Consider the following 13,760-nt stretch of genomic DNA (forward strand, 5'->3'; position numbering starts at 1 on the left):
AACCTGACAACTACTTTCTTGGGGAAAATACTCTGTGTCAACTCCCAAAATAAGACTCTCTGTGAGCATCTGAAGTCTTACAATTTAAGTAGACCTGTGGTTCTTTTTATTACAGTTTCATTAACATGAGCATTTATATAGATGTACTATGCAAAACAACTGCTTGCACACAGGGCCTGGAAAGATATGGACTGCACAGGGATGCAGGCAGAAGTCACATTTTATGTCCCTACTCTTGTGGCTTTGGCACAGACACTTTACGGTATTGCTGTTGCTGCTACTTGTACAATGGCAACATATTCCAATTGATAGAAACACTATTATATACGTTATGCAAAATTTTAACCAAATAATGGAAAACTAAAAAGGCCACAGGGAAGGAAGTACAGGAAGTAGAAAAACTTTCAGTTTTGGTAAAAGCAGGAACAAATGCTGGGAAAAAAAAATTTGCTGCTTGGAGGAGAATGACCTTACAATGCTACAGTTACCTTATGTTAAGCTACTAGCAGATAGTACTGAAAAATACTCAGCTTTTGAAGAAGAATAAAGAATAGAGCTCTATGAAACAGCAGATTTGGGGTTTTTTAATATTTTTTTTAGTAGTCAGGCAAAGAGTTAACCATTGAAGCAGAAAAGGATTTTTGTTATTTATTCTGTTTACTGTGTACATCCATTTCAATAGGTCTTTTGACATGAATAACCGAAGACTTCTGAAATTCATTTATTTTACTAAGTATTTGACATGTGGAATGGAAAAAACTACTTGTGAAAGATTAGCCATAAGAAATCTTATTTAACTCAAAGAGAGGTAATGCTGAAACGCTCTGAACCAACCTTCATCTCTGCCTAAAGCTTTGCATTTCATCAATGTGATGTGGTATACAAACACAAAAATCTTTCACTCATGTCTCCCTGCCCAACAGCCACAAGTAACAGCCGCTGGATGTAACCTACCCATACTCAGTGGTCATTCAGTCACCTCCACCAGTACTGGCAAGCTGTCCTGAACAAGTGAGTACACAGAGAACATACTCGTTATATTTAATACTGGTGATACCAATTGCATTAAAACTGTACGGTGAGCTTACTGTAACCACTTTGGCAAATACTCTGAAGAACGTACCAGTATAGTTTCTCCACTGGACAGCTTGCTCAAGTGGACAGGAGAGATTTAGAACTGAACTTCAAATCTCTCTTGTCTACAAGTTCCAGTCCTGAATTCCTTTTCCCCTGACTATTCATAATTATTCCTTTCTCTAAACCACACTTTCTATTCTATGCAGTGGAAAACATTTTAGGTTTCAAATCAAAAGTAGTATCAGTTTCATTAATCATTTAAAATACAGAGGAACTATTGTGGACAAAAAAAAAAAAAGAAATACAGTTTATTTCAAATCATTTGCCTAATTCACATGCAAACTGGTTTGTATTAATAAAAGTAAACTGCATTTAGAAACAGTTTGGTTAGCTTTTAACCTTAGCAGTATTGCTGTACAGCTGAAGCTACACTGGTCAATATAATTTGTTTTGACTTAGGGAACTGTGGTTACATAGGTATTAAAGACTTTCCACAAAGAAATATTTATCTCATCAGTAGCCCCTCTGCTGCACTCATCTATGTGAAATATTTCATCTGTTAATCCCAAGTTTGAAGACCATATTCTTTGGAGCACTGCAGTCAGAAGAAAATACAACAAATATAAAAAGATAACTTGGTAACTAGCAAATAATACAAGATTACAGTAGTAACCGAAGTATTCTCATGTACTATTTTAGGCTAGAACACTGAAGCCTTAAACAATTCCCACATTTTAGCACTGACACGGAACTGCAATACACAAAGTACATAAGCAGGGAGGAAAGCTGCTTTGCAAGAGGTAGAAAAGGTTTTATAAAATCTTTAGGCACAATTCTTAGCAATCTTTTAAAAGCCATCAGAAAGTTACAAAGTAATAATGACCATTATACATATATTTGTACAAGTCTGTTTATTTTTACCCTTTGGAATAAAAGTTACTATTTCATGCACTCTCATATAATCTTTTTTCTCCTGTATTGTTTGAAGACTCTTTTTTCGTATACCATATGTGATTACAGAAGTTTTACAGGCTCTCAGGAAGTCTTATCATCAGGAGTTGTTCAGCAAAACTGATGCACTGTTTCTTAATGCTTTTTCAAGAGAAGCAAGGGAATGCATATGCTATTTGCGTAGGTTCATGTATCAAAGAACAGCAAAACACACACTCAAAATCCATAAAAATATTATTCATTCTTTTGGTTTACTTCCACTTCAATCAAGAAGAGAATGCTTTTAGAAGTGAACTTTTTCTTTTCTAAAACACAAATTTCCACAAATGTATGCTTTACAGTGCAGTGCTTATACTCAAATTTTCACAATATCCATAAATCAAAATACCAACATCACTACATTTACCATGAGCTAACAGACATTCACAGATAAATCTTAGTGTCAGTTCAAAAAGATGCCTTCTTTGAGCTGAAGTACATAAGGCTTTACTGGTAACAAGTTCTTATCGAAGATTTGCTTTATTCCTGTCACTGTATCTTTTTTTGCCCATTTTACTTTTTGTCTTGGTCTTTTTCTGCATCCAGAAGCGCTGAACGGATTCCTAGCTTCTTCAGCTCTTCTACGAGATCCCCATTCTGATGCATCTGGAGGAGTATATCACAGCCACCAACAAATTCACCATTGAGGTACACTTGTGGGATGGTAGGCCAGTTAGAGTAGTTTTTTATTCCTGCATAAGGAAAAAAAAAAAAAAAAGTATTAAAGGTTTTCCCCTCCTCTCCAAATAGAATGGTATTTCAAACAGAATACATTGCTTCTACCTGACAGTACTACTGACATTTTCATTTCTTTCCCATTAGGGCAAAAATTTATATAGATAACAGGAGCACTATGAGTAAACTACATTAAAGTTAGGTTTAGTTCTCACTCCCATTCAAAGATGGGGGTTGAAAGATACGGAATCAGCGCTTATACTGACTTCAAACAAGAGCTGGGAAAACATAGTGTCTCTTTCCCTCCCAAGTATGATTTTTCAATCTATTACAGAAATGGTAAGTTCTGAAAAATATTGAGGACTGTTTACATTCACTTATCCTTTATATTTCCCAAAGGGATTTTAAAATACTTTATGTTCTTCTGAATTCACACAATTATACTTACTACTGCAAGTTCAACTGCATGATATGTTTGCTTCTCTAGAAGCCTTATGAATTTCAAATTGCTTTATCTTTTACTGCCAGACCTTACAGCCCATGGGAGGGGCACAAAGGCTGAAGTCTCTTTAAAAAAAGCACTCATTAAACAAAACAGCTCGAGTGACAATTATGAATTATAGAATTAAAGTTTAAAACTGTACTCCATAGAAGACAAACCTAAGACCATCCAAAATATTAACTCATCAGCTGGTATAAACTGAATCCCAACTTGTACTTAAAGACACAAAATTATACAGAAGAATCATTAGATCTAAATTGCCACTTTTAAAATGACCCTTCACACAAAGCCATTATTTCTGTGGCAGAGGAAACTAAATTGTACATCTGCATGCTCTTATACCAAGCCCTCTAGCACTTTTTTAGATACCAAGTTTTTATTTCAACATTTTTGTACATTTTCAACATGCAATGCCTGGAATTTTTCTACCAAAGGCACAAAATACCATATAGCAAATTTAAGCCTAAAGGCAACAGAAATGTCTTTTCAGATCATCAAAGTCCATTCACCTTGGAAGACAACCCTCTAAACAAGCATGTACTAGCTTTAGCACAGGCTGTCAAAGTACTAACAACAAATACTAGACCTGTGTAGCAGAAAACACAGGGGAATTTGCTTTCCCCTTAGAATACATTCTTTAGAGATTAAAATGTTAAGGTAAACCCCAAGATACTTGATGTAAAAAAAATAACCGTGTAAGCAAATTATGCTTACTTTATTGGAACTTAAGACACTGTATTTTAATAAATATGCGCAAGTGCATAAATACACAATGGGATTAAGATTTTAATGCATAAAAAATGAAACAGAGCTAGTAATTCCCCTTAGTTAAATACCAGTGTGTTAAAAAAAAATAAATCCACTAAAATAATAGTAATCCAGAAAAAAATAATATTGTTGTGACAAAGTGTTCCTAACCATTAAGTACAAGATCAGCGAGATTTTATTCTGACTTCAGATTTTGTGCATGGACAACCAATGCTTCCAAAGTCCAAAACAGCAATTTTAGCATATAAATCAAGGCCAAAGGAACTCATAACCATCTAACCTAATCTCCAGTATCACTACCTGTAACTACTTCATTAGTATTTCATTAAAACCTCTCTCAGTTGTTTAGATACCGCTTGCAGAAATTTTAAGTTTTGATGTCAACTTGTGTTTAGCAGTACTTTTCTTAAACTCTTCTTGGCCTTTAAGTACTCAGAACAGCTCAAACTGTCCTAAAAATCTTTTAACCCATAATCCTTGTGATGAAAAACTTGAGTCCCAATATTAAGGCATGCTTAAGGATAACCCTACTGCTCAAAGAGGACACTGCAAACATGAAAAAGGGTTTGGTTTTGTTAAGATATGGTAATGCTAAACATGAATTGAGAACCAAGGGCTCTGCATCATAAACCTACTGCTAATAAGCATTCCAGGGTAGTATTTACACTAATTTTTCTTTCACAGAAATATTTTCAAGGGCCCAACTGCACGTACATAGAAATGCTGACAGTACTTTCAAGGATGTCTCCAACTTCAGATAAAAATATGAATACAACCCAGCCTAGCTGCTCCGTGTGCTGTATTTCATGCATTGGACAAACTGCTTTAAATGCCTTCATGCTGGGGCACAACCAGATTACAAACTGAACACCTGAACTGGCTAACCAACTCCTAGCTTAGTAGAGCAGTCACTATGTCAGTAGTGCTAAAGCAAGTTAGCCTCGTCTATGCTCGCTGCACTCGGAATGCGCTGTTGTGAATCCCTCCACAGTACAGACAGGCACCCCATCCAAAGGGATCTCCTTTCCCCTCCCTGCAGATTAACACTTCCCACTGTGCTTCAGAAGCTGCAGCTTCTGCCTTCAACCACTGTTTGCTTTCTACAACCACCCTCCACAGATCAGGTTTACAGTTTGACAGCTGGGCTAGCACACTTTAAGGTGACTGTGAAACCAGAATCGGTGCAAGGGGTACCCAGCGCACTCCCACCCCATTTCCCCAACTCCAGTTACCAATTCTCAGACTCTTTCTTGACAGCATGAACACTAATGAACAATGGGCCACATCAAAGAACTGACTCAAGCAACCACTCTTACTCCTACCGCAGTTTCTCCAAAAAGCTGCATGTTTTCATGAAGACCATTAGTACAAGTGCAAACATGATTTAGGGGAGGCTAGCCCAAGGGTGGAAGGAAGTATCAAGATCATTCACTTGGCAGCATCCCATGCTTAGGTAATGTAAAGCAACAATGAAAATACCCAAGGGTGAACTATCACAACAATTCAAACCAGTTTAAACCACCACTTTTCCAGTATGTCATCCCAAGCTTCTCTGCTGCTGCAGTGACCTGAACCACCCTCATGTTGTCCATCAGCGGAGAGCAGGATCACTTCTGGAAGAGACAACTTAGACAAAACTTGAATTGCCATGGAGTCCAAGAGTGCCAAGGTCTCTTAAAGCATCTTCAATACAGATGGATTTGTGTCAGGGAAACATAGCTCAAGTTCAGATAAATTACATGAAGTACCAACAACTATCTAGTTTCACAGATCTGCATGTGCTTTTAGGTGAAAAGGCAAGGTAGGGGAGTTGTTTTTGTTTTACAGCTTGCCATATTTCAGCACAGGACATGTTTCAGCAATCAAACTGTAACAACCAGAAGGTAAGGTGTTTCAATAAATACAGGAAAGAAACCAACCAGCACTTCAAACATGCCTGAATCACCACCTCTCCGACAGCCTGTTCTTACTGCAAACGTGTAATCATACATAATATGCAAACATTTAGAATCATTGAATCATTTAGGCTGAAAAGACCTTTAAGACCATCAAGTCCAACAGTTAAGTTACGTTCATGAAAATTTTAAAGATATTTAAGTTACGTTTTAAGTTAATCTTATGCAATTTTTTAAGCTAACATTTTAAGATACTAAAGTTATGCTCAGGTGAATACAAAGCTAGTGACCAGCTCACAGACAGCAATCTCCTTGCAGATCAGTCTTTAGTTGTTGTATTTGATATGTGCACAGCTAAAGGTTCAGCATCCCCTCACTAACCCCACGCAGTGCAGATTACGTCTGCAGAGAAGGCTTAGGAAAGCATCACATGGGGTATATTGAACTTTTCAGCACCTGAGGCCAGATCGCAGAGGAGACAAAGAGGGCCTTCAGGCAGTCACTGCTGCATCACACTTGGAAACTTACAGAGCTACAGCTTCTGGCAGCCCTGCCCTCTCCTCTGCCAGAGACTGTCATCCACAGAAGCAGGCACACACTGGCTTTTTAGGGTGCAGTAGGTAATACAGCTGAAGCAGTATGTCAGCCTGCTGGCCTTGAAAGCAGCTGTGTTGTTCCCCAATTCATCAAAGCTCCATCTCTGGTTCTGGCTCTGGCACTCACCTCACAGTACAACAACCGAGTTCAACTCATATGCCCAGTGATCCAGTTAATAAGCTGAGCTGGCTCTCCATGCAGTCGGACAAGTGCCAAAGCTGGTGCATGGCAGGGAACAGAACAACTTTTTTAGGCACCTGAGAACCTGCAGGATATTGTGCAAGTGTACGCTCTGTTACTGCATTCAGCATGGCTTAGCCAAACAGTCCGGATTAAACCACTAATTTCAATTTAAAGCTCAGATAGCCAGGAGGGAAATAACCTCTCAGATCACCTAACACAAGCCAGAGTTCATGTGGAGGAAAAATGTAATGTGCTCAGAAGGGAGATCTTCCTGTTACATAGGAATAAGAGACTATATATTCACATAGTCAAGTCCCCAGAGATTATAACTTAAACACACGTTGCCTGCTGAAGGACTCAAAAAAGCCCTCTCAACCAAAAGTGAAATGCTAATGGCTTGATTTCAAGGTTTTATTTCCTCCTGTTTAGTTTGAGTTTGTTCTAGTAAATTCAGATACGTAAATACAGTTTAGAAAACTACCATGATGTGCTCATCTACCAAAGACAGTAGATTTACTTGAAAACCAAAATTCTTTAACAAAAAATGTCATCACGCACAAATTCCAGTATTTAAGCTCTTATATCAGCTATTACACCTGTGAACTGAAAAGCAACCAAGGATTAAAAAATCAGCTTTTCAGCTAAAAGCTGAAGAAAAACTGACCCAAGTCCAATGATACCAAAACCACAGAAGAAGGAAATCACCTGGCACCTGCCAGCACGTGGCTTTAAAGCACATTTTAGTGTATTCTGGACAAGGATTGTTAATGCCATGCACCTGCATGACAAATTGCTACACACTATTATTTTTTTTGTTGTTTTAAAACTTTCTCAAATAGCCACATAAAACCTCAACAGTAAGCTATGCACACTGAATAGGCAAAGAAGGCAGAAAAGCATTACGAGAACAGAGTACTAGCCTTCTACAGCTGGCAAAAAAGCTTCTATAGAACTGCTCCTACCACTTAGGCAGCAATGGTAAAACTATTACTAAATATTTCTTGTGCAAACGATTAGCATAATTTTGTAATCAAAAGAACCCCAGAGGGCAGTGCCAGCAAGGAATCAAGTGGTACAAGTCCAAACCATTCACGGAATTTCACCATGCTGTTCACGGGGAAGAAATGATCTGCTAATGAAGTATTTCAGGAGTCTTTTAAGGCAGCTTTGTATTTATTAACTAGGCAAGCCCGTGCAGCACAAAGAGCCTGATCTCCAAGAGTTACCCTGTAAGCTAAAAAGGCATTCGGCTGATAACTAAGACGCTCTTGGACATAGTAAGGGTTAGGGAAACCAAACCGGGACTTCCAGGCAGAGCAGCCTTAACAGCACATCCCTGTGATCCACTCCAAACTCCCAAACCTCGGCATGCGGGCCTGCTCACCAACCCAACCCAGCCCAACCCAACCGAAAGCCCAAGCAAGCGAGGAAAGCAGGTGACACCCGGAGAAGCGGGCAGGGGCTGCCACCGGGCGCCCCCCAGCCCCCCGGGGGGGGAGTCAGCGGCGCCCAAGGCAACCCCGGCCCGCCAGCAGGGTCCCACACGCCGGAGCCTCCCGAGGGCCTTTCCCACTGGAAAACCGGTACGTCGGGATTACGGCTCCGGCCCATAACGGCGGCGTTTCAGAGGGAGCAGCCAGGGCCCGGCTCGGGCTACGCGCAAGCCCCGGCAGCGGGGGGGCGGCACCCAAAGGTGACCCCGGCAGCCGCCGCGCCCGGCCCCGGCCCGCCACTGACCTTGGCGGAGCTCGGGGTCCTGCAGGACGTCGTGAGCGCGGTAGTCCTCCACGCCGTGCAGGCGCAGGATCTGCACGACGGCGTTGCTGAAGCCGCAGAGCGGCTGCGCCGGGCTGCCCTTCATGAACACCACCACCGGGTGCGCCCGCACCAGCCGCTCCACCGCCTCCCGCGACCCCGAGCCGCTGCCGCCGCCCTGGGCCCCGCCAACCTCGTCGCCCCCCGCGGGCGCCTGGCTCAGCGGCCGCCCGGCCCGGCCCCGCGCGGCAGCGGCACCCAGCCGCCAGCCCAGCCGCACAACGCCGCTCATGCTGCCCCACCGCCCACTGCCGGGCCCCGCCGCGCTACGCCGGCCCCGAGCCAGCGCTGCCCGCCTATTGGCGGAGAGTGGGAGAGATCGCGGGGGCGCGTCTCCTCCGCATAGGCGCACTCACACGCCAATCAGCAGCGACAACCAGTACCGCGAAGATACAGAGAGCCTCATCCCACCCAGCAACCCCGAGGCTAGCTTTCCTATATGCGGAGGGAACGGGGCCTCTGATGTTGTATTGGGAGAAGCACCCGTCAATCTAACATGGGCTGGTTAATCCCCGCCCTCTCCGCGTTTACGATTGGTCAGGCTTCCCCCGTGCGGTATTATGCTCGGGACGCCCCGGGGCTGCGTGGTTAGCGTTGAGTTCCTTCCGCTTCCGGGTAGCGGCTGCTCGTGGTGGCGGGGCTCGGTGCGCCTCAGCCGCCCTTTGCCTGCCTGATGCGCAGCGGCGGGATGGCTGTGCCGCTCTTCCCTGCCGTGGGGCCGCCCGGGCCCCCCGTCCTCCCCGCCGGTTCCGCGGGGCGGCAGGGAGGGGAGGGCGGCGCGGTAGGGGGGCCCGCCGGGCGGCCGTCGCCGTGCTCAGCAGCTCCCCTCGGGTCAGGCGTGCGGGCAGGCCCCGGCAGCGGCGTGGGCTGAGCGGAGCCGGGGGAGCGGCGCGGGGCGGGCTGGTGAAGCCGGGGGATGTGCCCGGCGCCGCCTGCCGCGGGGGCGGGGGGGGGGAGTTGCGGTGGGGGCTCGGGGGCGAGCCGGGCGTCAAACCGGTGTTGGACGCCCAAACGAATCCCGGGGAGAACGGGGCTGTGAAGGGGCGGGCTGCGCTGGTGTGTCGGCCGCCTGGGCTGGGCCAACCTTGCTGGTGGGGCGGCATGCTCAGGTGTGCGACTTGCAGCGGTGGAAGTGTGTCCTCAAAAGAGCAGCGCTGTTGAGTCGGCACCTTTTGTCACCGTAGGCAGCTGGCAGTGCTGGATGAGTCTGTCTTCTTGGCAGCTTTGGCTGTGTCTGACCTGTTTGCCTTCACTGGCTCGGCTTTGGTTGCTTTTTTAAAATGGAATGAAGCAGGTTGTTTATATCGCTGAGAAACTAGCAGGTGTTTGCATGCTTTGCTTTAGTGCTAGGAGAGAAGAGCCGAGCAACCGGTAGCTTTGCACAGCTTGATCTGTCACTGGAGCAGCTGGCAGGGGTGGCAGCAAGATGAGGAGGTGGGAGCAAGGTTGGGCTGGGTGGCTGCATGTGCAAAAGGTGGAAGATACGCAGAACTGCCCAGCATCAGCCAGAGAAATGCTGAACTCGGAACACGTACTGCAACAGCGGTGTGTACAGCCAACTTGGAGCTCCTGGGCAGACACCGGATTCTTTCCAAGAACTTCGAGCAGAGCATGGAGGTCTGCAGCAGTCAGGTCCATCCTGTAAGTAGAAGTGTTGAAAAGTTTTTTGACTAAACCACACTCTATCACAAATGACAAATAGTAGAGTATTTCTGAGTGTTAATTTACACTGCAGCTTTAACGTCTGGACTTCTGGTGTACTAATGGCCATTTGTTAGTTGCCTTTCTAAAGAAAAAGGTTTTTTCCACCTGATTCTGCTCACATGAGAACTTTACAAACAAGACCAGCTTGCCTTCAGCATTCAGAAGACTGTTTGCTAGTTCTTGGTATTTGTGGAATCCGGCTGATGCTTGAGTGACACCTCGCTTTTCATTCTCTATATAACTACCTTCAGGCATCATTTCTGTTGCCTTTTATTTAAACTTAATTAGAACACATTCCAAAGGGAATTGTGGCAAACTTGCAGTTTGTCATCCAATGTAAATAGGTTATGAATAAAACAAGTGTTGCCGCAGTATTTGAACGTATATTTATTTATTTATGAAGAAATACTTACTGTTATGAATCTAAAAGCAAAGTTCACATATTGTATTGCTATGAGCGTTGTGTGTTTTCTGTGTGAGTATGTTTTGTTTTCAACAGAACATTACAAGCCAGGCACAGTTATGCTGATCAAGACACAGAAAAGTTTTTGTTTTCTGTGGTATATATCTTATGATTAATGTGGTGTAAGGTTGTGCAATATGTAAAAAAAAAAAAAATAGTTCATGCTAGATAAAACTTAAGTAAATTCTGCAAAGCAAAAATAGGTTTTTCTATTTGTTGAACTTGTACAATATACAGACAGGCTTAGTAAGTGTTAAGTCCCAGTGGTCTTGTTTGTTCATTTAATCTAGCAGAAAGCCTTCTGCCAACTTAAGATGCTGGGGAGTCAGAGGGGAATTAAATGAAAATGGAATAAAAAGAAAGATATCTTTCTATTCTTAAAGGCAACAAAATGTCATCTTTCAAAAAAAAAAAAAAGTTAGGATATGAATATTTGCCTTCCCAAATTCCATTCTAGCTGTTTCTACAAGGAGATGGTTCATTGGAAATATTAAGTGAAATCGGACATCAAACTGAAGTGTAATAAACCCTTGTGAGGATATGCTCGTTCTGGAATAACGTAACCGCAGTTGCAGTTTAATCCTCTGTAGTCCAAGAGATGCCCTTGGTTGTTAGTACCCTGGGCATACCAGGCTTGCAGAGAGAGCACCTGCGTGAGGAAGCCGAGGCATGCCTGTAAGAGTCCCAGCAGCAACATGCGCAATATTCCTCTAACAGTTACGATTCTGTTGCCACGGAGATAATGACTTATCCCATGTCATTATTGATCTATCAACAGTAAGAGCAATCTTGCAGTTTGATATTGTTTAGCAAATAAAAGTAACACCTGCTGAACACAGAAAAACTGCTATAAATGTTAGAAAGCTTCTCTGAAGTCTGTGTACTGGGTTAAATAAAAGTACCTGAATTTGTAGTTACTCACTGTAGTTTTGTGAGATTGACCTGTGAGATATTATTAAAAAGCATTTTGTTAACCTTAATATTATATTTAATATGGTGAAATGCTTTTGGATTAGGCAAATAGAGTGGAGCAGCACTCTATTAGTGGATAAACACTTCCCTACTGATAAGACTTAGAACAATTAGAACATTCTAGAAACAAAGAGATAATTATTTGTTGTGTGCTCCAGTCTTCTATCAGTCTAAGTGAAACTTCTTGTATTTTCCAGATAATGTTTTAAATCATCTGTTTGGAAGAAATATTAATGGAATTTCCATAAGACTCCTGACATTTTGCTGATGTTCCTGTTAGAAGACCTATCGCCTCATTTTGAAAACAGTAATAAAGGCACCATTATTCAAACTGCAGGGCTTAACACTCAGTCACAGATTAATTATTTCAAGGCATTCTGCTGCTGAATAGAATTACTAGTTACAAATTAGTGGTTTGAAGTTCTTCTGCAGTGCACAAGAAAGTAGATATCTAAGAATGATACTGTCAGGAGAGAGGGGGTGTTTTTGTTTCTAAGAAGCAGGGAGCTAAATTAGCTGGTGAGAAAGATCAGAAGAAAAGTCTCACTTCAGCTTATCAGAACAGGACACTTCTTTGTGTCCAAGTCAGATATGTGTGGTCTGTCTTGTGATAGTGCCTGGAAACGCAGTCCCTTGTGCCTTAACAATTGAGCTCTGCTTAGGTGGTTTTATTGCCTCTTTAAGCTTTTCAGTGAGGTGGCTTGAGCTCCGGCTGTTCTGCATACCAGGTGAATAATTTCAGCATATCATCAAGGCAACATCTGGCACCATCATATCCTGAAGTTTTGAAAGCATTAAGAATGCTTAAAATGTACCTACAGTTTTGGACTGCACAGTAAAAATCTGTGTGGGATGCGTAAACTGTGAATGCTGAAGACACATCTGTTAAAAGTTCCTGGTTATTTTGAAGATGTGCTAGTTTGAAAAAGTTGTGCTACAAACAGCAGAAATGAAGGACCGTTATAGGGATTTTACTGATGTAGAAATTCAGGTCCCATTGGAAATTGACATTTTGGAATCTGCTGCGTCTAACTTCCTGGTTTTAGATCTAAACTGGAGACCTATAAGCAAGTTTGTTTCTGAACTAGATGGGTAATTAGATAATATTTATGGAATTATAGCCTATTCCAGAAAGGGTGTTTGTGTTGGCTTTAAAATACAACGGTCAATTTCATAATGACAAAGGCAAAGAATATATATGAAATTACCCAAGTCAGTTTAACTGATACTGATGGGTGTTCTGCATGATCTAAGGTAGTTTTTTTGACTTGGTTTATGTAAGGATGCCTTTGGCAGAGCGGTCTTGTTAATAATCAAAGGACAGATGCTGGAGCCTCACGTTTAACAAATAGAGTTGAAGATCATGTTCAAGCTTGAATGTGGACCTTCAAATGAGACACTTTGGACTGCAAGCTTGCTTCTTAATGACACTGATCTCAGAATATGCCTCTGTAGTAACGCTCTGCTTTGTGAATTGTGATGCTGTCCAGGGGCAAGGGCATGTAGTATGACCTTTGTAATAGAAGAATAGTTATCCTTTGGGATGAGCAAGCCTCTTGCAACTATTCTGCCTGACCAGAGTCTGTGAGACCATTGTACCTTATTTGCAGGTGGTAATGGTGCTTGAGTCTTTCAGTATTACTGGGGAAGCCTAATTTTATGTACATCTAACTCTATATGCAGAGCTGAAAAATGTTCTCTCTAATGAGAATACCTCTCACCTAACACAGGAGTTAGGAATCCCAGAATCTTTCATGGGGCTCAAAAAACACTGGGCAAACTCAAGAGGAAAAATTGATCTGCTAAATATAAAGATAACATTATAATCCCAGTCCCTAGTCTGCTATACCTCAAGACTTGATCCAATAATGACAGGCATGTCCTGTTCTTTGCTTCCTGGGCATTCACTTTTGACCGGTGCAGCGTCAACAGGGTATTTAATTTGGTATGGTGTGATTTACTTAAAATGCTGGAAATGTCTTCTGGTTTTTCATAACTGCAGGGAAAACCCCAGGGCACTGTGCCTGTAAGAAAGGTTCTTGTGCCCCAGTTAAGTTCTACTGGTGTACTTGGTGTATTAGCCACAATGACAGGAGTGCTTTTGTTGGTTTAGCTCATT

The 13,760-nt window shown here is 42.6% G+C and overlaps 2 protein-coding genes and 1 non-coding gene across 3 annotated transcripts in view; 2 read left to right on the forward strand and 1 right to left on the reverse strand.

Annotated features, from left to right (window-relative positions):
• Window positions 1–622: 622 nt before the first annotated feature.
• GLRX5 (glutaredoxin 5) lies at window positions 623–8,798 on the reverse strand. Its single transcript, XM_037394782.1, has 2 exons — window positions 8,425–8,798; window positions 623–2,759 (listed from the first exon to the last, which is right to left on the reverse strand). Exons 1-2 carry the CDS (start codon window positions 8,732–8,734, stop codon window positions 2,581–2,583), a joined length of 489 nt encoding a protein of 162 aa, XP_037250679.1. The 5' UTR covers window positions 8,735–8,798; the 3' UTR covers window positions 623–2,580.
• Window positions 8,799–9,443: 645 nt separating this feature from the next.
• Window positions 9,444–13,760, forward strand: part of SYNE3 (spectrin repeat containing nuclear envelope family member 3) — an 82,749-nt gene continuing 78,432 nt past the window's right edge. The window contains exon 1 of the mRNA XM_037394778.1: window positions 9,444–10,143. The gene's annotated coding sequence lies outside the window, so the exon portion shown is untranslated. The remainder of the gene's footprint in view (window positions 10,144–13,760) is intronic.
• LOC119151893 lies at window positions 11,251–11,524 on the forward strand. Its single transcript, XR_005105596.1, has one exon.

Source organism: Falco rusticolus, chromosome 7, assembly GCF_015220075.1.
Source record: "Falco rusticolus isolate bFalRus1 chromosome 7, bFalRus1.pri, whole genome shotgun sequence".
NCBI lineage: Eukaryota > Metazoa > Chordata > Aves > Falconiformes > Falconidae > Falco > Falco rusticolus.

Excerpts from the sequence above, each read along its gene's own strand:
- GLRX5 (XM_037394782.1), bottom strand. The coding sequence starts at position 8,734 with ATGAGCGGCGTTGTGCGGCTGGGCTGGCGGCTGGGTGCCGCTGCCGCG. Across the intron at positions 2,760-8,424 it reads GGACCCCGAGCTCCGCCAAG|GAATAAAAAACTACTCTAAC; the intron begins GTCAGTGGCGGG and ends TTCCTTATGCAG.